We start from the raw sequence: 23,320 nt of genomic DNA on the forward strand, positions 1-23,320 counted from the left end.
TAAGTGCTAATACATTTAAACATATTTTGTTACAGCTTTGTCACGTAATGAAGACAAAACCATTACTAAGCATTTTGGTGTGTCACATTTACATTATTTCATCCTTATTTCCTAAATACTATTTCATCATTAACTTCTAGTGAAATCAGTGCACAAGGTTAGGGAAGTGCATTGCATTTAAAATCAAATTCCCTGCTGTCTGATGTACTAACACAAAACAAGCAATCTTCTAAAAAGGAAGATTGCCATTGCCTCCATCCTCCCCTCTTCATTTTTCTGGTTTCACTACTTTTTTTTTCTATCATGTAAGAAACTTCAGACATAAGGGAAAAAAAAAAAAGATTATACCTTGGATAAAAAAAAGATTATCCCAAGTTATACCTTGGGACAAATCACTCATACCTGCTGAAAACCTGAATCCTGCAGTGAAACCACTCTGCAGAAGAGACAGGCGCAGGAGCACAGCATTCCCCTCTTCACTGCCCCATATCTATGCCCTGGAGCCACTGCAATCAGCACGAGCCTGTGTGAGACTCAGGTTGGGAGGCAAGGACAAGTCAGCCAGACTACTCAGACTCACAAAATCATAGAGATGGTTTGGGTTGCAAGGGATCTTGAAGATTGTCTAGTTCCAAAGCCCCTGCCACAGGCAGGGATACCATCAACTACACCAGGTTGCTCAAAGCTCCATCTAAGCTGGCCTTGAACACCTCCAGGGATGGAGCACCCACAGCTTCCCCAGGAAATCTATTCCAGTCCCTCACCACCCTCATTCCTGATATCTGATCTAAACCTACACTCTTTCACTTTGAAGCCACTCCCCCTCGTCCTGTCAGTACATGTTCTTGTTAAGTCTTGCCCCATCTTTTGTGTAAGTTCCTTTCAGGCCCTGGAAGACCTTTATTTGTCTTCCCCAAAGTTTTCTCTTTTCCAGGCTGAACAATCCCAACTCTCTCAACCTTTCCTTACAGGAGAAGTGCTCCATCTCTCTGACCAACTTGGTGGCCTTCTCTGGACTTGCTCCAGGTCAATGTTGGAGACCCCAGAGGTGGATGCAGCACTCCAGGTCAGGCTGCACCAGAGCAGAGGGGCAGAATCACCTCCCTCACCCTGCTGGCCATGCTGCTTTTGATGCAGCTCAGGACACAATTGGTTTCTGGGCTACCCCAACCCATACAACACAAGGGTCTGGCTTTCCTTGAGCAGATGAGAGAGTAAGCACTTGCCCCAGGGGCTGAGCAGAGAAGGCTGCCTCCCCACTGCTGCTGAGAAGCAATTGATATTTCCCCCATTTGAGGCTTCCTGCATTTCCCCAGCTCCTGAGGAGCTGCGGCAAAAGGCTGCTCAGTGTGGCACTGTTGAGGACCATGCCAGTCCCAGAGAGCAATGCAGCAGCCTTGGGGCTGCTGTAGCTTCACCTTGCTGCAAGGAGAGTACCAGAGAGAGCAGAGACAAGCTCACAGCCTCTCTTTACCCAGGCAGGGTGAGGTGGTTTGTGCTAGTGTTTTCCTCAGCCAGATTGACTGGCAGCAGCCTGAATGAAGATCTATCATAGCTGTCTTGTTAAGCCACTGAGTCACAACTGCTGCTTGCCATTGTCCATTCTCAGTCTGCTTTAGTGGAGAAAGAGGGCAAAAGAAACAGCAGTGTGTATGAAAAAAATATGTAGTGCCTTTATTAAATTTTAAAATGAACTCTTCCTCAAAGTGCCTTTACATAACACACATGAAAACTTTAGCATTATTTATATAAATATATCAAAATGAAGAAGTAGTTTTTAAAAACCATTATTTTGGCTCAGTAAAATAACCTTCCATTCCTAAAGTTAGGGATAACAAGTAGCAGTTCTCCTTTCAATCTGTTCCAGTCAGCAGAAGTAATTAGGAGGATTGAGGTCGCTGGAACTCTGTTGGCTGGCCTGCATGACTGTGAGCTGTCAAGGTGAAAGCACAAAGTCAGTGTTACACCCTAGTTCTCAGAGTACAAATACCATAACGTCAGTGTCTGGTCCTCACATTTGATACAGGGATCTTCTTAAAGAAGAGTTTTGTGACCAAACCATAGTTTCTGTCCTGTTTGATTCTTCTATCAGTGTGAACCATAACAATTAGACTTGTTCAGATGGTTTTCAATAACTTCAGGTGGATCTCAAAGCTCTTTTACCCTACAACAGGCTGCCACAGAACACACACCATATATAAAGGCAGACTGCATGAACAGCTAAGTAAATACAGCACTTCATGACTAGGACTGATCATCCCTTGACACTTCTCTTGTGACTAAAACACAGAATGGGAAAAGACTATGATCATCTGCATATGTCTGTACATACATGACATTCATCAATAAAACACCTCAGTACCATAACAGTGTGAATTAGTCTGACATTTCAAATGCACTTTCCCCCCTTCCTCTAGAAATTAAGAGATTCTTATTCTATTTTGCCAAACACACACAACTCACAAAGCTCAGAAGGCACTGTCTCTCAAAAGCACTGTTTCTAGTTTCCAGCACACACTTAATTTAGTTGGGAAAAGAACTTACTTCTACTGGCTTTGTCACTTATCACCCAGAACAGTTTTGTTTGGTTGAGTATGGAGGCATAAGAAAATTGCTTGAGCCATGAAAGAAGAAAAGCCAACACTGCAGTATGTAAATTAATAGATGAATTCTGAAGGTTGCAGAACATAATTTTTTTCAGACAAAAAAGTGGAGATCCAGAGGGAAAATTTCTGCCTAATACTGTATTAGTAAGAGCCTTCCGTCAGAGCTTGGAAAGTGATGGAGGTTGACACAAAAACAAGTTGCTTGATTCAAGATAAAGGAGCTGCAAGAAAAAAATATAGGTTGGAGTTTGAATGGGAGGAGAGCACAAGTGCTGCAAGAAAAAAAGCTAATAGGACACAAAAATTCAGAGTTGCAAGCAGCAGTAACAGTCAGTTCCTGAGGCTTCCCTATACAACCAGATCTCACAACCTAAAAGCATAACGTTCAAGAACAGACTGAAATTACAGGGGGAATTTGGCTCTCATCTCCTGTTTCTATAAAAATAATAGCTATAAACATAGCATTAAAGAGGTCTGATGATTTTTTCTAATAATACAAATTAATTCCCTTCCCAAAAAAAAGAACTGATCATTGCAAACTACATCACTGCCTCAAGTCAAACATAACTTTAGAGTTAACACTTCGGGCATACAAAATACTATTAAAAATATTTTAATATGAAAGAGAAAAGATTCAACATTTTACACAACTTCCTTTCCCTTTTGTTTGGGAAGTCATGATTGCAGCCCTCAGCTCCTTACATATCAGAGCAGAGGGAAAGGAGAAAAGCAAGCAGCTGCAGGGGGTAACACAGGGGCATCTCTCTCTCTCTCTGCCCCTTGACATGGTCCTCAAGGTAAGGTGGAGTCCCATGACAGACTCTGTGTCATTAGCCAATTGTTCCACTTGGGTAAATAAATTTATTAAGCCATTTAACTGGAAAGAAAAAGTTTTCTGGAGATTAATTTTTTTACTCAATACAAATTACAAAGGTATTTTTACAATATCTGCATGTGACAAGTGACTCAAAATGGCACTGATCTATCACATGTAAAAGAGATCAAGTAAGAGTATTTAAGCTTTGTCAGGTTCAACAGCACTTTTAGAGGGCTGGAATTCTCTTACCTTTTCTCCTGGATGTGAATTCTGTGAATTCTCCTGGATGATAACACACTGATGCAGTAACATGGGGATTTATCTTTCCACAAACTGAACAAGGCAAATAACAAACTTGTAACAAAGAAAATGTTCGTGTCGTTTCATTAAAAAAAAAGAAATAAACATTTACTGGCACCAGCCATGCACCTTATCTAATATCACAACAATAATTAGTGTAATTCCCTTCATATTGAAACTTTAATTGCAGGAAAAAAAAAAAAAAATCAAATTTTCTTCATTGGCTTCGAGTTTTTGACAATTTTTTGTTAATACAAGGGAATTTCACAGAATCATTCTTGGAAAAGTACTTGTGTGCTTCCTACATGTGCTACTGATATTTCTCAGTATTCTGTTGATCCAGCCAGAAGTAAAAAAGATTCACATCTGTAGATGAAACTGTAGTACTTTCACGCCAGTAAATCTGGATGAGATTGCACAAAACAGATACATGGGACCTTCAGTCAATCCATCACCAACTGTGTGAACTGAATCAGTCATTACATTTCTCATTTGTTATTTAAGGCAAATTCAAGTCTTTTGGTAACAAATGCAGCTGTGATAAAGAGCCACTTTTTCTGGATGGCATCTGGTAGCGCACTTTCTTCCAAAACCTGGTTCTTGCTGAGTGGGACCTTTCTGAAAAGTCCCCTTTCCATCGGATAACCCCATGCTTTTGCTTAATATATCTGATGGATTCTGGCATGGTTGCGTAATCTTGTATTTTTTCAAGTTCAATGAGAATTACTTGAATGCCATCTTGGATAAGAGCACTATGCATGGCTAGCTGCTTTTCAGACTCATCTTCCAGAATGCTGTAACAGGAGGGCTCTGGTACTAAAACAATTATCACTCTCCTACTTTGACGGATTTTTTCATCAGCAATGCTGATCACAGCTGTAGAGAAAAAGGTTGTGCAAAATTAAGGTTTTACATTTCTATTTTCTGTTACCAATATTCTGCAGCTGATTCATCAACTGTTTGATATTCAAGCCAACACACTTTACATCAAAACAGGATGTGAACATGCAAGCAGTTACCTTGGGTTAGCCTACCATAGAAATCTGGCCGATGCAACACAATCTGACCCCATCAGAGTCTATATGTCTATATCCTTGTTTTGCAGGAACAGAGAAGAGCTACCAACTATCTACTACTTATCTTGCTAATGCCATTTTATTACCATCATAGGTACAAACGCAAAAAAACCCCCAAGTTCCAGAACTGCAGGAGCTTTTTACCTTAAACAGTCTGTTTCTGATGTGCTCAACTGGTTTTGTTCCAGTAAGTGAAAGAGGAAAAAAAGATTCCCCCCATCAATGGCATTCCAGTCAGTTAAGTCACGAACAGTGAAATATGGTAAATACCATACAAAAACCCATGGCTAAACCCTGAGAACAGACTATTGCATTTTTTTCAAGCTGAAAAATTTAAGCAGCACTTTAGATTCTACTTCTCTGGGAACCCTTCCTTCTCAAACCACTACCAAAATCCTTCAACTGTAAAAAAAAAAAAAAAAAAAAAAAGGTTCATTTGATATTTGATGATGAGAGAGATTTAGATTCCCATCTGACTGCTTGTTTCTCAGGTCAACAAGAAAACTCAAGTCAAATTTGTCTTCAGCTACCTTACCTTCTCCTGGTAAATCATCTCTCCCAAGTATGAAGAGCTTATATCCACACTGCCTTTCTAAGACCTCTGGCAGAATCTTCAGGGCAAAAATATCTGATGAATACAAGCAGCTTTCTCTGTTCTTTGGATACAGAACATAAGCATCATAGATCTTCTCATCTGAAACTAAGGAGTGAACAATAGAACTTCCATAAAAATAAATTCTAAAGATACAAGAACAAGCAAGCAAACAAGGGAAATCTCTAAACTCTGGGGGGTTTTCCCTTACTTGAATCATTGTTTTAGGTCCTAATCCTCCTATATTAGCTAAGCATGTAGGATTATACAAAGCCTGAAATTTTTGTAGGATCAGGCCTTCTAGAATTCAGGATGCTGAATCTGAATAGGCAAAAGAGACCTGAAAAATTAAGTTGAAACTTTCTCTTTTGAACAAAAAACAAAAAAGTCATCACTGAAATATTTGAAAAACAGTGAACCTAGTGGTACAACTGATACTTAAAATTCCATTTGCCATCATACTCAAGGTGGTGTTGCAACCTGGAGTTTCAACCACAGCGACCACTTAGACATGACAACAAAACCAAATTAAGTGTCAAATTTCAAGATCTTAATTGTTTTGGTTATTTTTGATCAAACTTTTCAGAAAGACATAATTTAAAGGACTTTGAAGAAAATCTAAGAGAATATCAATACCTCCACAAGATACATGGCTAGAGAAACAGAAAGTATCTCCTCTCAGATGGCTGGAAATCACCCATACTTCAGCATACTCTCATAGACAACACCCTTTCAACATTATTTTGAATGCCAGGAAAGCAAAATTTCCAGAAAGTAAAATAATCAGAAGTGCCTTTAAATAGAAAACTACACCAAGTTATATTTTCCCTGTTTCATCTATAGAAAATAAAAAACACATAATACTTCTAATGTGTTATTGCTTTCTGTAACAACAGTAATTAAAAGTGATCTGAAAAACTGCTGTCAGAGCAGTATTCAAACCACTAGGGTGGGTCTTCAGTAAAAGAAATGATAGTTCTGGATTCCTGGGAAGTTGCTCATTTTTTTTCCCAGCTTTCTTCATCTGAATTAATTCTAAACATCCTGAAAACAATACCATCCTTTCAAAAACCCCAAGGAAGACCAATCATGATCCATGAGAGTAACTCACTGCTTTGCAAGTAAGGTGGGAGCTCAGAACAACACTCAGCACTGTTACATAAACATACCTTTTTTCCCCAGGAAAGGATGGCAGGAGTCCCGATACCAAAGCACAATATCAATTTTGAAGATCTTGTAGATAAAGAGAGTAAAAAACACTAAAAATACCAAGGAAATTCCTCCTCCAATTAAGTACCCCTGAATGTTTCGAGCTGCAGCAGCACAGAATAGGAAAGAAAACAAATAAAGTACAACTATAAGCTAGAACCGGGGAAAGACAAGGATTGTACAAAATTGTTTAATCATTAAAATACTTTTGTTTTAAAAAGAGTGAAAAACAGGACAAGCTGTTTAATTTATGCTTTCTGACATTACTGTTATTTGATAAGCCTACTTTTATCTTTCAGAGAAAAAAATACTTCAACAATATGATAAATGAGGCTCCTCTTCAGCTGAAACACCAAAATAAAATATTGACACATAACCCAGCACAGCAGTAGAATGAGAATTCTTGTACAAAATTCTATCAGTCAGAAAGCAAGGAAGTCTGAAAGGTGGGGAGGTGATTTCCTGACCTAATCTCCCCAGACCAACTAGCATTCCATTGTCTCTGCCTTCAATGATCTGTCAGTGAACCTACTCATTTACTGTCATTAAAACACCCCCCACAAACTGCATGTTTTAGTCAATGCATTAAAGAATTTCTGAAGTTAAATCCTACCCTGACAATCTTTATGAAGAAATTATAGTCATGTAAGAAGTTAGAGTTCATATTCACTTTCAGTCCCAAAATACTGAATGAGAGAAGACAAAGCAAATCAAAAGCATTGTTTTCTTTCATTTTGCTAAGAATGTGAGAAAAAAATTCACAAAGAAAGGTACTGAGATGCACTGCCCATTTTACATAAAAGTATATCACACAGCTATAATTCTAATAGGGCATAGTCAAACTAACTGACAAGTAAGTCAATGATCACCATTTTATCAAGAAGAGATCTCTTACCTGGGTATTCTAATTTGATGTAGGCTGTAAATTGTTGAGAACCATATATGAAGTGGCAGAAGAACTTATGAGCATAGTCCTTTACTGTCACTTTTGAAATGTTAAATTTTGTTCCAGATACAGCAAGTCCATGAGGCAACCCCTCTCTGTCATAAGAAAAGGTACAAGGAAAACATAACTGCATATCTATGCTGAATATGAGACAGATTCATCTATCCACAAATACAAAGATATTAATTTTTTTATCCCTATAAACCTAAGAAGCTAGTGAAGCACAATAAATATACCTCTGTAACTAACAATTTCATGAACTAAAAACATACTGGGATTAATTTTTTCAGGTTTTTTTGGGGTTGAGTTTGTTGAGTTTCCCCCCCCCAAGTTGGACAGAGTGCACCATTAGCAGTGTTGCAGGTGACACAAAACTCAGAGGGATGTCTGATACAACAGCCAGCATCCAGAGGTACCTTGACAGGATGGACAAATGAAAAAAAACCTCATGAAGTTCAAAGCAAAATGCAAATCCTTCATATGAGTAGGAATAACCAGATCCCAGGCATCCTGGACTGCATTAGAAAATACGCTGCCAGCAGGGTAAGGGAAATGATCCTTCAGTGATTTTCAGCACTGGTGAGGTCACACCTGGAGTGTAGGGCCAGTTTTGGGCTGCCTAGTACAAGAGATGGATGGATTTGCTGGAGCAAGTCATGTGCAGTGATGTGACAGATAAGGAATTGGAGCATCTGTCATACAAGAGAGCAGGGACTGCTCAGCCTGGAGAAGAGAAGGTTTGGGGGCAGGGGGTGGATCTCATCAATGTGAGTTAATGCCTGATGGGGGAAGGCGTGGAGAAGGAGGAGCCAGGCTCCTTTCAGTAGTATCCACTGACTGGACAAGAGGCTATGAACACAAATTGAATGACTTTCCCATCTGAAATTCCACCTGAACACTTTTTTACTTCAGGTTAGTCAAACATTGGAACCTAAATGTCCTGCAACAAGAGTTTCTGCCTTATGTTCTTGAGGATTAGCAGCTGTGTCTGTACTTTAAAAAGGACCATTTTCACAAATAAAAGTACGTTGGGTGACATTTTATTTTGGAACAATATATCCTTCCCATATTAATGATAGAGGACAGGCTTTAACGTACTATTAAAAAAAAAAATCACATAAGGAAAAAATACATAAGTATTACAAAATTGTATTTCAAAATAGTATTATAAAAATCTACATGATTGCTTCATTCTATTTGTATCAGACACATTATTTATAATAAAATGTTATTATTTTAAAACCAAGCAATAAGAACATACTTGTGTTTGATACAGACTTCTAATCAGCCTTTCAATGACTAGTGGCAAAGTAGTCTACTTTATAATGAATTCTCTGCACATTACTGCAGACTACTTCACCTACATATGCACTACAAATTCAATGTATAAGGATACTTACTCATAAAACTGTTCCATGTAGTTTTCATCAAAGATATCAACATCCTCATCATTAACTTGCCAGAATGGAATCAAGCCATTTATGCCACTTGATATGTTACACTCCATAACTACATGAGAGCCTACAAAAAAACAAATGTAAACACAGAAACTGAAGGTCCTGTAATAGGAGCAAAATCAAGTGATGAGGAAATAGCTGGGAAAAGGAGGGATATAAAAGAAACCTACTTACTTTATGAAAAGCAAAGTCCTTAAAACTCATCCATTTGTAATTCATATTTGGATGTCTACAATCTGGGTATAAATTCCATCCTAAATATAAGTGTCTAAATGTTCACATCTACATACAAGCTAGGTGTCTAAGCTAGTAACAGCGTTCATCTCTGCTGAAGTCCACTCACATTAAAGTAGATACCTTAACTGAATGACTCTCCAGACTCCACTGAAAGATCTCCAAGGCTTGAATCAGTTGCATGTACACCTATGGTGACATCTGAGATGCTCTCAAGCATCCAAGGTATCCATATGGAGTTGTCAGACAGGACTCCAGATCTTCAAGAAAACCGCACTGCTAGAGTAGCCAGACCACCCAAAACAGCACTCTTTGTGTAGGCACTGAATTGAGCTCCTGCGAATACTGGCCTGAGTTAAGGACCTCAGATCATATGCACATACCCATGCGCAGACAACCTGGGAGCTGAATCCCATTCTTAGTGACCTTGCATATCTTTATACCAAATCAGGATCTTTTGGCCAGCACTGTCCACTGGGTTGGTTTCTGAATATTATCACACTTTACCTCCAGAGCAAGCTCACCTGTCACTCAGCTCCTTTGCCACCAAGAGTCCAGATCTTACAGAACACCTCAGTATTAAGCAAGCCAATTTGCAAAATGTATTTATTGCCAATGTACCTCAGTGAGCTCCATGTACAGGAAGGTAAGCAGCTTTCTTGGATTCCTTTCCTTCTGTATTTTACCCATGGAAGTTAGGATTTGATAGCAGAAGGTGGGCTCTCTCAGCTGGCCTATGTAAAGATCTTAGTCTTTCATTTCCTAGAACCGCATCAGATCTAGATGCTTCCACCAAGGGATGGTCTCTAACAAAAGTATGGAATAAACCTTTAGCTCACATGGAAAGCACTTACTTGAACAAGAGTTCGCACAGAAATCAGAGATGCTCCCCAATCTCTTCTTTCATGTCCTTCTACCACAACAGTTAATTTTTTTTAAGATGTGGTTTAGTGCATTGCACAATTATTCAATAAAACCCCCTCAAGCATTCCATGCCCACACATTCATGAATGCACTGTTAAGTTTCTACACCACCTTCTGCCACTTCTCATTCAAAAAACATATATAGCTGTTTCCATACAAGTGTTCATGCAGCTGCTTAGAGATTCTGCCCCACAGCCAGACATGTAGTAGGAGGTTTTATTTTTTTCCCCACACATTCATGAATGCACTGTTAAGTTTCTACACCACCTTCTGCCACTTCTCATTCAAAAAACATATATAGCTGTTTCCATACAAGTGTTCATGCAGCTGCTTAGAGATTCTGCCCCACAGCCAGACATGCAGTAGGAGGTTTTATTTTTTTCCCCCAGTACCCCATTGAAGGTACTGGACAGAGAATATTGAATATTTGAATGGCAACGTCATTTTAAAACAAACAAAACCAAATCTCAAATTCCTTTAAGAAGTGTCCCCCCTACGTGTTCCTGTAATAGGGAATCATTTGTACATCTCAGTTGTCACAATAAACCCACTTTGTGGCTGGAGTCTCCTTTTAGTCTCACCTGTGGCTATTACTCTAATGTCTGTAAAACAATCAAGGTTTGCTCATCCTAGGTGGTCCAAAGCACCTAACAATACACCAGCACAACTTTTAATTAATGCTGTGTCCAAGCTGTAACAAATATGGACCAAATTCTACAATAAGGAGTCTAAACAAGTTGTCCCATAACACAGTCTTAATGACTCAGGCTGAGAGTCACAGCCAGTCCCTGGACTAATAAATTGCTCAGAAAATACTATCAAGCATTGAAAAAAACCCCTGACACTGCCTTCAGTAAATTTAAAAGCCTGCAGATCAGACTCCTCCTAAGTAGAGGCTGCATCAGTAAGAACTTTTCTGAATTAAATGAGATAACTACCATCCAAAACTGGGGATGAGATTTACATGATACTTTCATGGGTGGGAGATACAGTACAGAGAAGTCCGGCTGTAACATTACTTCATTTCTTCCATAGTTACAGTTACAAACAAAAAGTCAAGTTTTCACACAAAAATTAGGGTTACGTGAGGTAACATAATTACTATGGAAAGTCTCCCTGTATTATCGAAAATCTGGTGAACAAATTTCCTTAACAGTGAAAGAACTGAAAGTTTTTCAGGCATGTATTTTTTGTAATGAAGACAGAGAAGATACAATTACCAGAAAAGAATGGGCTGCTGAGTGATTCTAGATTACTTCAACAGAATTAAATAACCATCTGAAGATCACGGGACTGTAAGCTTTTAAAATAATAGTTTTTGTATCAGATCCTAAATATTCTCACTGTTTTAAAAAAAAGCCTTCTGGACTTTGGAAGATCATAATTTCTGTTAAAGCACAATCACAGTTCTGGTCAAAATCTACCAATCCTCACCAAAACCTGGCAACTTCAAAATAAGTCTTTATCTTTCACAAGCCATTGAGGCCAAAAAGAAAAGAACAGAACAAAAAACCACTAAAACCCCAAAACAACCCTAAACACACACACACACACAACCCACTAGTGTTTCAGTGCTGTCCAATTTAACAACATTCATACTGAAAGTTAGAATTGGGACAGACAAAAATGTTTCACATGATACAAAAAGAAACATGAAGCTTTAATAGGAGAAAACAACACTAGCTGCACACAATTTACAAGCTTAATGTCAGAAAAAGCAACAGCAAAAGTAGATGTGTTATGTGAGAGATTCCACGAGGGTGATGCACGTAAATTAATCCACAATGCTCTGGCCTGACCTCCCATGTGGTGTTAAGAGTCCAAATGCAACCTTTGCTCAGAGCTTCTCTAATGATCTAATTCCTCAAAAGATTACAAAACTGTTTCCTGTACTAAGAAATTCTAGTAAATAGCCAATTACGCTTCTCCAAAATCAGTTAATGCCCTTTTAAGTCAAATATTTTGTTTGAAACCACCCCCTTTGATACAAAATGATTTTTAAAAGTGCAGTTTAAGCAGCTCCAATCTCATTCTCCTGGACTTTGTCAGTAGAACACAACTGTCTGATATGTGGTGCACTTTAAACACGTGTAACTTTACTTGGGAAAAGACTGCAACACCATATACTTGGCCCAGAGAATTACAAAACAATTGAGGTTCTCTTCTGAAAGCGAGGTCTTCAATCTAATTTCCTGCTCAAGGTATGGCCTGATTCTGAGGTCAGATGAGGCTGCTCAGAGACTTATTCAGTCAGGTTCTAAAACCTTTAAAGACAGACATCACAACTTTTCTGGGCAGCCTGCTGCACTGCCCAGCTGTCCTCTCTGTGAAGAAGTTATTCTTTATACCCAGAATCTCTTATTTAATAAATTTCCAAGATAAACTGTACCTGGGATATGCATCAACTAGCAGCTCACTGTTTCACAAAACATCAGTATCCAAAATCTGTATTACCCTAAAACAAGGAATAAAATCCAGGTTGTGGAGAGGGAAGGGAGACAGGAAACATACAGAAAGAAAAAGAGCTACTGAACAGGTCAACTGCCAACAATCCTAATGCACTACATGTACATAAGCCATATTTCCACAGATACTGAGGATACATCAAGACACAAACACTGAGAAATGGTAAAAAGGATAGATGGAAATAACAGAAAATAAATAAATGCATCCTGCACAACATTGCTGGTCAAGAGACTCCAATCTTAGGCAAAGTTACCTCCCCCCAGAAATTATTTGCGGGAATCACATTCTATTATCTATCCTCTGTCTTCCAGATATTCTCAATCCACATTCGTATCCCCCAGTCTTGCTGAACTCTGTGGAACTGTTCACATATCTTTTTAAAAAGACCAGGAGCTTATTTGTTTCATTAAAGTTAATGATCTCTTAAATAGTCACTACTTACCGAGTTCTACTTCAATTGTATTGTTCCTTGGATAAATAAACTCTGGTTGCATCTGCAGTGGTTTTTCTAACCAAAACAAAGAAAAATAAAACCTTCAGGCAGGAAAAGATCCACAACTAAGTTCAACTGACAATAGTTTTGGTTTTACAGTGGGTTTGGTTTTATTGTTTGGTATTATTGTAGTGCCATACTTACTACAAGTTTCAAATTTACAACAGAAATGTCTCATAAGATATTTGCTCTACTCTCTCCAAGTTATTCTATTTTAGCTTCCAAGGTAACAGAAAAAAAAACAACTTTAAAATGCTTTAAAAAAATCTCAAATTTACTGGCAGCAGACATGAAAGTAGCACAAAACCAACAAACAAAGACAAAACCAAAAAATGCAGTTAACTTCTTTGGAGATGGATAAGAAAGAGAAAAAGGGTTGTATCAATGACTTCCTAGATAAGATGAATATTTTTTTAAATAAAAGTTTAAAAAAACACATACTTAAACTGGGCTGGAATCGTATCATTCTGCACGATATACAGATTTGTTGCAAACAACCCACTGTTCTTATATCTCCTATATAAAGTCAGAATTTTGGTTTAACCTAAAAAGATGGACCTGCTTTCTCCAGACAACTATTCTGATAGGACTTTTATCATGTTACTAGTCAGGTCACCAGCAACATTGCCCACAAAGACATAATCACAATGGTAAGTGCAATAAATTACACTACTGGCAGAGTGACAGCAGAAAAGCACAACCAAGTGCCAACAGTAAGCCAACCCCTTCCAGAGGAAGATTTATTAACTTTTTTATTATTTATACAGCTTATCACATCTCCTTTCCCATCAATGGAGAAGCAAGTTCACCAACAGGGCTTCAAGCAGGTCATTTGCTGTGATAGTCTCAGGAAAAAAATCATCTATTTTTAAGTTTATTTACTTTAATGGTGCACTATTTGTTTTGACAAAAGCAATACCTCCACACCAGGAACCACTGCTTTCTTCTAATTCTCATTCCTAACCCTGCATTACTCATTTCCCCATGACAATTCTTCCTCAAAAGGAATGCCCAAGGGTAGCAACATACCACACTGCCTTTCAATTTTATGTTCAGGAATAAATTAAAGACTTACAACTCTAATTTCACAGAGCTGAAAAGTAGCTTGCCAAATATCTTATGCCTGCATACAGATGTTTACAGCAGAACCAAAAAGAGAATAACCTCATGCTCTCACCTTTAACTTCCAGACTTATGGTTCTTGAAACATTAAATTGTCTTCCCATATATTTGTACACCATCTGGCATGTGTAGTTTCCTCTGTCTTGCACAGTTACATTACGAATCAAGACAGCATTTTCACCCTCTGCCAAAAGAAGTCGCTTGTCTTCAAGAAATCCAGGTTTACACTCCTAAACACACCAAAGGTACCTGTGACTTAAAGGGAACTAAAAAAAATCTGACAAACCAGTTACTGTACTCTACTGATGATTAAAATATTTGGCAAACACTGAGTTCTTCGAAAGCCATGATGTGGATTCTTTTCCAAGCATTACTACAGTCTAACAAAGTCTGATAACACCTTGCTCATTTGCATTTTAAAAAAAAAATCACTGCAGCCAACCCTTTTCAGACGCTGTGCTTTAGTTCACAGCTTGACAGTTTTCTATCTCAGGTGTAGTAGAAGTTATTACACATGTAGCAGAGTTTATGAGAACACATTACTCCATCCCTACTTCTCTATGATGAAAGAGCTGCTGTAGCAGTGCCTCTTGCTGTTTGGGTGTATCCCAATTTCTGTGGCAATGCAAACTCTGGGAAAAAAAGCTTCCTTCTCCTCCTTGACCTGCAAGCAGTGGAGAATCTCTTCACCTCAAAAGATGTATAGGTGCTGCACATAGGTTATTTAACATGTATAGGCCCATGTAGCTGCTTTAATACCAGCATCAGAATTAGGAGTTGAACTGTTTAGATTTTTACCTTAAAACAGATAAAATACATGTTTTCAAGCTTGCACAGTTCTACAGAGCACTTTCATAGAACCAAAGTAAGCAGCATAAGAATACCACAGCATGATCAACAATGCCTAATATTCTGAGAAACTGAAATAATTATGCAAAGCCTTCTATTTACAGAAACATACAAGTTTTAAAACTTATTATCTACATAAAATCATCAAAGGATAAACCAGAATTGCACAAATCTTATTCGCACTCATGCCACACTCAAACTGTAGAGAAAATAAACATTCCCTTCCAAAAGCTGCTTTTCACAGTTACTTCATAAGACATTTTAAATAACACATTTTGTATCTTGTATATATGAAATATACATGCTCAGTACCTTATACCAATGTACTTCAGGCTGATTATTGTCTTCATTTTTAAATTGTTCTAGATCAGGACATATAACCTTTCCAGTATTTGCGCTTGTCACTTTTTGTTCAAACTTCATTTTTCCATTAAAACACAATCCATTATCGTTCTTAAAAACTGTTAAGTTTATAGTTTTTTTATTAGAGTGGTTAAGGCTCCTGTAATTAGAACAGCAGACAAGTCATGCAATTAACAGTGCATTATTTCTAGCAAGTCAGGGAGAGAGACTTCAGCATCTCTACCAGCCTTTCCTCTATAACACCCCTGCTATATTCCCTTAGTTTGTAAACACCATCCTCAGCCTCTCAGCTGCTGTTCCAGGTGAAGAGATGGGAATAAGCTCTGAGTTTGTGTTGTGAGCAGAAATGGAATTTGCTTTGGACACATGAGAAGGGACATCAGGACTTCTCAGAGCTGCAGTTAAGGCTTAAGTGTCTGATGCACAAAATGTTGCTTACAGTTAATATGACTGAACCTTAGCAAGTTTTTTGTTCTGCTGATATTATATAAGCCAAGGATGTGAGGTGCCCACAGGAACACATCTCATATCTCAAGTAACTAAAACCATAGCAGGAAAGGCTAAATTAAAATTATGCAGCTGGGTAGCTTTGAACAGATTACACATATTCTGACTTCCAATTTTGGTTTCATGGTAAACTCCAGTGAAAGAATGTGCCTGCGACATTGGAAGTTTTTGCTGATCATTCACAGCCCAAACTCCTCCAGCACAACTCTATGCACACCAGAACATGTAACTACACACTCCTAAATCAAATTTAGGGCCACCTGAAAAGCTTTTATTGGCTATTCTCAGTGTGTTGTGGCAACACCATGAAGAAAGGAACATTTTATGTATGTCTTCCCAAACTTAATTTCCTGTTCAGCACACACTGAATTTCAACCATTGTAAAAAAGATTTGACAACATAAGTAGTGAAGTCCAGTGCTTGGCTAGATTAATCTAGCCAGAGCTTAAAGTACTAAAAAAGCTAGATATAGATACTTTTTAAATAATCTATTCCTTCTTAGTTCTCTGTGCACTCAGATTATTTGAGTAGTAGTAGAGACACATTATTTTCAGTCTCTAAAGCTGTCTAGCACACTTCTTTGCCCTTTTAATGTATTCTCATTTTTGACCCGTAATGAAAATATTTTAAAATAAATCATAAAAACTGTTTTCAGCCTTTTAACTTTTGGATTTCTAGTAAGACTTCCAAAAAGTTGCTAAGATCTCCAGAAAGTCTGTGTGGTGATAAAATGCACTGTTTGCTCCTCTTAGAACTTTCCTACATTTAGCCTTGTCCTACAAAGAAACCAGTGTTCTTCTGATCTGTCAGTATCAAACAACAGTTTGAACACAGGAAAAGCCAAAGAGGTTAAGGCATTTTCCTGTGACCTTACACTTCATCCAAAACAAAGCAACCAACCACCCCCACAGACCATTTTTAGTACTGTCATGCTTTAAGATAAAGAGAGTCTTCTGTATGAACCACTTTTGTAGTACTAAATGCATGGAATAGCAGAGAAACACAGGCAGCATGCAGAAACTAAAGGCATGGTGAAAACAGCACTTAGAACTGATCCAAGCATTTTACCTAAAACAAGAAGTTTTGTACACTCAAGTTTCACAAATTAATTATCACACTTGCAAATTATCATACTAGCAATCCATTGTTTCCTTCCTTACCTTACATTGCATTCATAAAGCCCAGAATCTTCCAGCATAGCAGGAATAAACCAAAGCAAGCCCTCTCGCTGGTGGATCCTGGCATCTCTCTCTGTGGTCACTGCTGTAGCACTACCATTTTTATACCATGTCAAATTGTAATCAGAGTGAAGCACTGGCAATGTAATTATTGGGCAAGTAATAGCTATAGGCTCTCCAACAAGCACAAAGTAATCACAAATAACGCACCCTTCTGTTAAAAAAAAAAAGAAAAAAATGAAAAAATAGCAGTACTTTTAATTTCTATACTTTTATGTTTAGGAAGTATTAATGCCCATTCCAAGTTACACAGAATTAGAAAAACTTTCTGTAACAATTTACCATTAAAACATCACAAGGCTATTATTTTTTGTTTGTTACCACCTTCCAGTTGAGAACATGATCACATATTTTACAAACTTAAGGCACAACTTCCCTCTTTGTAGTAGCCAGCAACAAGCACATGCAAGTCAAACAGCCTCACTGCAAAACAGAGTGTAAGATGATCCACGGGATTCATCAGGCAACTCCAAACTTCCCAACTTACCTGTCATGTCCTTATTATTTAACCATGCTAGTACTTTTGCAGAATTGCCAGATTCTTAAAGTAAATACTATCTATGTAAAGCACAGTGCAAACAGCAGCAGAGCAGAATTCCTGACAGTATTCTGCCACTAGGACTGTGGGGACAAAAACAAATCAGGGAAAAAATTTGGAGAGAAAAAGTATTTAGATTAGTAAGTCTTTGCTATAATGTATTATTTCCTTCCTACATTTTCGCCTTTAACCAGAAGGCCCATTATTCAGAACATCACAGAAAAGGCCAATGTAAACATAGTTTTAATAACTATGCCTGTGTAACAAGCTGACAGGACACAATCATGCAGCTTAGCAAGCATCTCTCTTAACACCAGCCAAAAAAAAAAAAAAAAATCAGAGAAAAAGGACAGATATTGCAAGAAGTTATCAAGAGCCCAAACATGCAAACAAAAACTTAATGGAGAATATTACTGTAGCACAAACTGAGCTGACCATTTGGCTATAAAGCAGATTGTAAAACTGTCAAGCTTCTGCATGCATTTGTCTAGAGAAGCTGTGGATGCCCCATCCCTGGAAATGTTCAAGGCCAGGCTGAATGGGACTTTGAACAATCTGGTCTAGTGAAAGGTGTCCCTGCTCATGGCAGGGGGGTTGGACTGGTGACTGATCATCTTTAAGGACCCTTCCAATCCAAAGCATTCAGTGATTTTATGTCCAACACTGAATGTTTATGAAACTGCAAAACATCTGGTTGAACTGATTTTACAAATCTTGCTGAATGGCTGTACAAATACAAAGTTAACATATTCAATTTCAAAATAAATAAAATCTTCACTAATCTTTCTAATATCACTGCCTTCCCATTTAAAGACTTCCAAGTAAGTCTCCATATAGTTCAATCTAATTCAGACATTAGTATTAGACTGCTTATACCAAGAGTAGCAAGACAAGCATAATTAACTTATGTAGTTTTAAACTTTACTGAAATACTAGACCTATCATTAAAAATATTACTAATTTAATTGTAAAGAAAACTCAGCCTTACTGCTTTCAGAACTAGACATACAGAATGTCTCATGAAGAAGGCACTCTATAGTTAACCTTAGGTCAAGGAAGTTTATCACTTTGGGATTTCGGCATAAGAAACATGGAGAGGCCAATCAAAGCCTCAGAGCCCTAAATTAAAAAAAAAAAAATTATCTCCATTTTTCCATGACATCCCCAGTGAAATTTGAACCCAGCAGAAGCATCCAGCTATTGTCAATATGCTAAAGCAAAAACAAACCCCAAACTCACTACTTGTTCTCAGTAACTCTTTCCTACTAAATACACACAACTCATCTCATGCAAATTTTCTTTTTTAAAATGGCAATTTCAACAGAGCATTTAACCTACCAGCACTGAAAAGAGGTATCAGTACAATGAGATGACCAATGAGCAAAAATATTGATGTCATTTTTTGCTGCAAAGCAGAAGTTTTTTCCATTGGTGTGATAAGAGTGCTCAAGCTGCACTGCCCTCTGCACCCTGCATTACTCCTTAAGAAAAAAAAATCAGAAGAAGCATTAGTCATCTTGGGGAGGGAAAACATGGATTTGGTAATTTAGCCCCAGTTACTGAAGATTTCAACTACAGCAACTCTTGGCCTTCACAAACAGCTGCTCAGTTTTCAGCTTTCTACTAGAACTTTTCCTGGAACTAGAACTATCCCAATAGAATAACTCTTGCATAAGTGTAATAGTCTTTTACCAGCATAGTTAAACAAAACAAAAAAAAAAACAAAAAACAAAAACCCTCAAGCAAAGAAAAATTATGCTAGCATAGCAATTTAAGCTATACTGCATAATTTAAAAACAAGCTTGATTAATTTACTCTTCTTTCCAAATGCTTTCAGGAGTCAATCACAGAGATGTACAAGGTTTCCTTCTTTGAACTGCTCTTATACAGCTGAGGCAGCTTTTAAGAACAGTAACTTGCAGTTCTTTGCAGAAGGACAAGCATACTCTAACTTCATTGTCATCTGCCACTTAAAACTGGCATCTAAAGCCAAATATCTGTGGAAACCACAGCTAATATGAATTGCTGCGGTCAGACACAAAAAAAAAAAGTGTCCATAAATTGTAGTTTCAATTCACACCTCAGGTCTTTTTTTCAGTTTTCTCCAACAAAGACATGACTGAACACACAACCACTGCCCTCATAGCCCACAAGTGGATTCTATGAATCTCTGAACCTTAATCAAGCCCTGCTTCCCTCTCAGATACACCAGCATTTTTTTGGTAAGGTGTCATCAGAGATCTCCCCAAGCTTTCTACTGTCAACCAGGTGGCAAACAATTAAATCCTTCCCCTTCTGGCAGTCATTGTAGGCTAAGATCTGCATTCAGTAGCCTTGCCTTTCCTCAGCTTTTGATTGTTTTGCATGCTGCTGCCTCTCACTCTAAAGCAAGCTGGTTTCACATGTAGCATTCCATTGCAAAACATTTATTGCACAGGTCCTAGTTAATATTTGCCTTCTACCCAGCCAAAAATGGCAGGAAGCAGATAAGTTATTCCATGAAAAAGTAAGCTGTGACTAACTTTTATATCCAATGTAATTCACTTCAGTCACAAATAAGCCACAGCAGTTCCTTCTTTTGAAGCATTTCATATGCAGAAGTGTTGGGGTATTAGTGAGGGTCACACAGTGCAGAGCTCAGTGATTTAATATAACAGCCTCCAGGTAAATAGCTCTTTTGGACAGTTTATCTGACTAAATCCTCATACCACAGTGCTTATTTAGTTGTCTTGCTTTTCCTGTAACTTGCCAATGAGCAGGTCATCATTTTTGGAGTTTCAGTTTACCTGTAAAAAGCAGAGAAAGGGAAAAAAAATTTTACAAAACATGTAGTTTGGACAGCAGCATACACATACCAAACTAGATTTTCTACAGACATCATAAATGTAAAATCAAAAGCATGCCCCTGTACATTAGAGTGATGACTTAAAAGAGCAACAAAACTTGCAGTAGAGACTGACCAAGAATTCCAAGTATCTTCCAGAGAAGGAGTTTCTGCCAAAAACAACACAATGTTACACATCTGTCAAGCAATCTTGTAAGAAAGGTTCAACAACTAAAAGGAAATAAATACTTAAATTTAGGGCAAGATAATAATATTAGCATTATAATACGGGTACTGGGACATTGACACAATGACCACAAACTTTAGTTCTTGTGTCTCCTTTCCAGACAATCTTGCAAACTGCAGAAAAGTTGTATCTTTAAGACAAACCCATTATCCAGGGCATTCTGGTGAAGCTACATCAAAATGCAGTCAAAGAAGCCTGCAATAGTTAGGTCTTTGCAAGCTAAATTCCAGTTCAACTTTGAGACAGTATAAACTGTTCTAAATCTGAAGTGTACTTGTTCAAACTGGAGATGAGTGTATCCAAACCCCAGAGAAAAAGGCAGCCTTATCAATATTCAAATAAATTGAAAACAGTACCTTCTTTCAGTATCAAGTGTAAGGAATTAATTTCACAGTCCATACTTTGAATATTTTTCTATGTCATTTTAACTCCTGATACCTGTCAATATGAAGTAATGAGAATTTTAATGTGACACATTTTTTATTTAAATCCAAATTAAGTTATTAAGTATCCAGTAACATTCTCAATGTGCTGTTAGGAGGCATTTAAAAGAACCTGAATAGCTCATACAGACAAGATTATATTTATCAAAAACAGTGACGTAAAGTATTAAAAAAATAATGTCTTAATCTCAGGAGGAGAGGAGAAACCAGTAATACCAAGAAATAAGTAACAGGCGTCTCATTTGTCATAAAAGATGTGAATTAAAATATCTGAATTAAGGATTCTGCATTCTAAAATACTTTTCTGCAACTTTTGTGCAAGACCTTTTAGCCTGTTTTTTAAGGATCTAAACATGTGCAAATGGTCCAAGTCAATTAAGTGGACGGTGCTGCATTTCTGAAAAAGAAAAACAAACACATCCTGCACCTTTCTCGAGTCCCTGAAGAAAATCCTATAAACCTAAGAGCTGCTGCTGGAAGCACACTAGAGCCTTGATTCAGCTGGGTAACTTTTAATGCATCTCTCCTCCCAAGCTGTGGCTCCCCAGGCTGCTACCAAGCACCATCAAGGCTGTGACCAGCACAGGTCCGGGACTGTCAGAGCAGCAGCTCCTTCCTGGGTTGGACACAGCCATCTCTTTCACCCAAAATCTTGCTCTTGTCACTCAAGCAGTTAATAAAGAGCCCCCGTCTGATCACCGTTATGCAATAAATAAATAGAGAAATAGTTTTTGTAGGGTTTTAGCAGGTCAAGAGGATTTGCGGCAAGCATTATCCCGCTTCCTGTTACAAGTACTTTAAAAAATGTGGCAGCGTTAGCACTCCTACAGCCTTCGTTTGTCCATCGTACTTCCTACCTGAGCTTGTACAATGTGACACACAACGAGGAAGCAGACACACAAGCAAAATAAAAAATTACTTCCACGGAAGATATTTGGGGCTATAAAAGCTGAGAAACCAGCAGCCACAGAGATTGGGAGACTGCGCCAACACACCCCGCAGAAATATACACGGCCTCAAAACACAGCTGAAAGCAACAAACCCAGGGGCTCGGTGCTGGTTTTCAGGAAGCCATCAGCACTGCAGCTCACCTGGCCAGGGCACCCCGACCGCCCTGGGGGCGCCGGCCCGGGGGAGCCCCCCAGCCCCGCTCTCCACACAACCAAGGAAGGCAAACGGGCCCCGGCGCGGCAGGACACACGCGGGGAAGGAAAAGCCCGGCCGGCCTCAGCCTGCACCCCTCAGCCCACTCAGCCTCCCTCCCCTCCCCTCTCCTCCCCTCTCCTCTCCTCCCCGCCACGCAGGCGGCACTGGAAGCCGAGCCCAGCCCAGCTCAGGGACTGAGCGAGGCGCTGTCCCCACAGCGCCCACCGCCCTTCCTCACCTCCCTGCGCTCTCCGCCGGCTGCCCCTGCCCGCTCCACTAGCGGGGCTGGCGGGCAGGCAGCACTCCCCACCTCGCCCGGGAGCCACGGCCACCGCCCCCGGACCGGCCCCGGACCGGCCCCAGACCGCCCGTGGACCGCCCCCGGACCGCCTCCGGACCGGCCCCAGACCGCCCGTGGACCGCCCCCGGACCGCCCCCGGACCGACCCCACACCGCCCCTGGACCGCCTCCGGACCGGCTCCACACCGCCCCTGGACCGCCCCCGGACAATTCCCCGACCGGCCCGGCCGGGCTCGGCGGAAAGGGTCACAGGCGGTGAATGGCAGCTGGGAGCCGGCCAGCCTTGCGGAGCCCCGCCGAGTCCCGGCCGAGTCCAGGGCCGTCACGGCGGCCTCCTGTGTGGCCTCCTGCGAGGCATCTCCCCGCAGCTTGGCTAAGCCCGTTTTCTCGGGCATCAGCCCGCTTCCTTTGGCCGTCACTCCAGAGTTTAGCTGCCCTTCAGGCTGTGATCCCCTGGGCTGACGAGCTGACTTCAGCGTTGTTTTCGCTCAGGCTGCCCTGGGGGCTCATGGCAAACCTTGCCTGGGCTGACCTTGGAAAGAAAGCGCCCGGCTTTGCTGCAGAGCAGAACTGATGCCCATTCGGCAGCCTGGTGGAAACGGAGGCATTTCATGCATTCAACG

The 23,320-nt window shown here is 39.5% G+C and overlaps 1 protein-coding gene across 4 annotated transcripts; it reads right to left on the minus strand.

Moving 5' to 3' along the window:
* Positions 1-1,647: 1,647 nt before the first annotated feature.
* On the minus strand, positions 1,648-22,767 carry LOC139591764 (interleukin-1 receptor type 1-like). Of its 4 annotated transcripts, none has more exons than XM_071430783.1 (15): positions 22,636-22,767; positions 21,165-21,246; positions 20,446-20,523; positions 19,076-19,218; positions 17,122-17,353; positions 15,404-15,593; positions 14,298-14,472; positions 13,070-13,135; positions 8,947-9,067; positions 7,496-7,641; positions 6,561-6,704; positions 5,335-5,499; positions 3,673-4,599; positions 2,545-2,827; positions 1,648-1,933 (listed from the first exon to the last, which is right to left on the minus strand). In XM_071430783.1, exons 4-13 carry the CDS (start codon positions 19,164-19,166, stop codon positions 4,223-4,225), a joined length of 1,707 nt encoding a protein of 568 aa, XP_071286884.1. In that variant the 5' UTR covers positions 19,167-19,218; positions 20,446-20,523; positions 21,165-21,246; positions 22,636-22,767; the 3' UTR covers positions 1,648-1,933; positions 2,545-2,827; positions 3,673-4,222. The 4 variants fall into 4 exon arrangements, with proteins under 4 accessions (XP_071286884.1, XP_071286882.1, XP_071286883.1 ...); XM_071430781.1 differs by having other exon boundaries at positions 20,260-20,523; XM_071430782.1 differs by lacking the exon at positions 2,545-2,827 and having other exon boundaries at positions 20,260-20,523.
* Positions 22,768-23,320: the final 553 nt, after the last annotated feature.

The sequence above is a fragment of the Agelaius tricolor genome, unplaced genomic scaffold (assembly GCF_023055355.1).
Source record: "Agelaius tricolor isolate 1412-34295 unplaced genomic scaffold, bAgeTri1.0.p SCAF_7, whole genome shotgun sequence".
Classification (NCBI taxonomy): Eukaryota; Metazoa; Chordata; class Aves; order Passeriformes; family Icteridae; genus Agelaius; species Agelaius tricolor.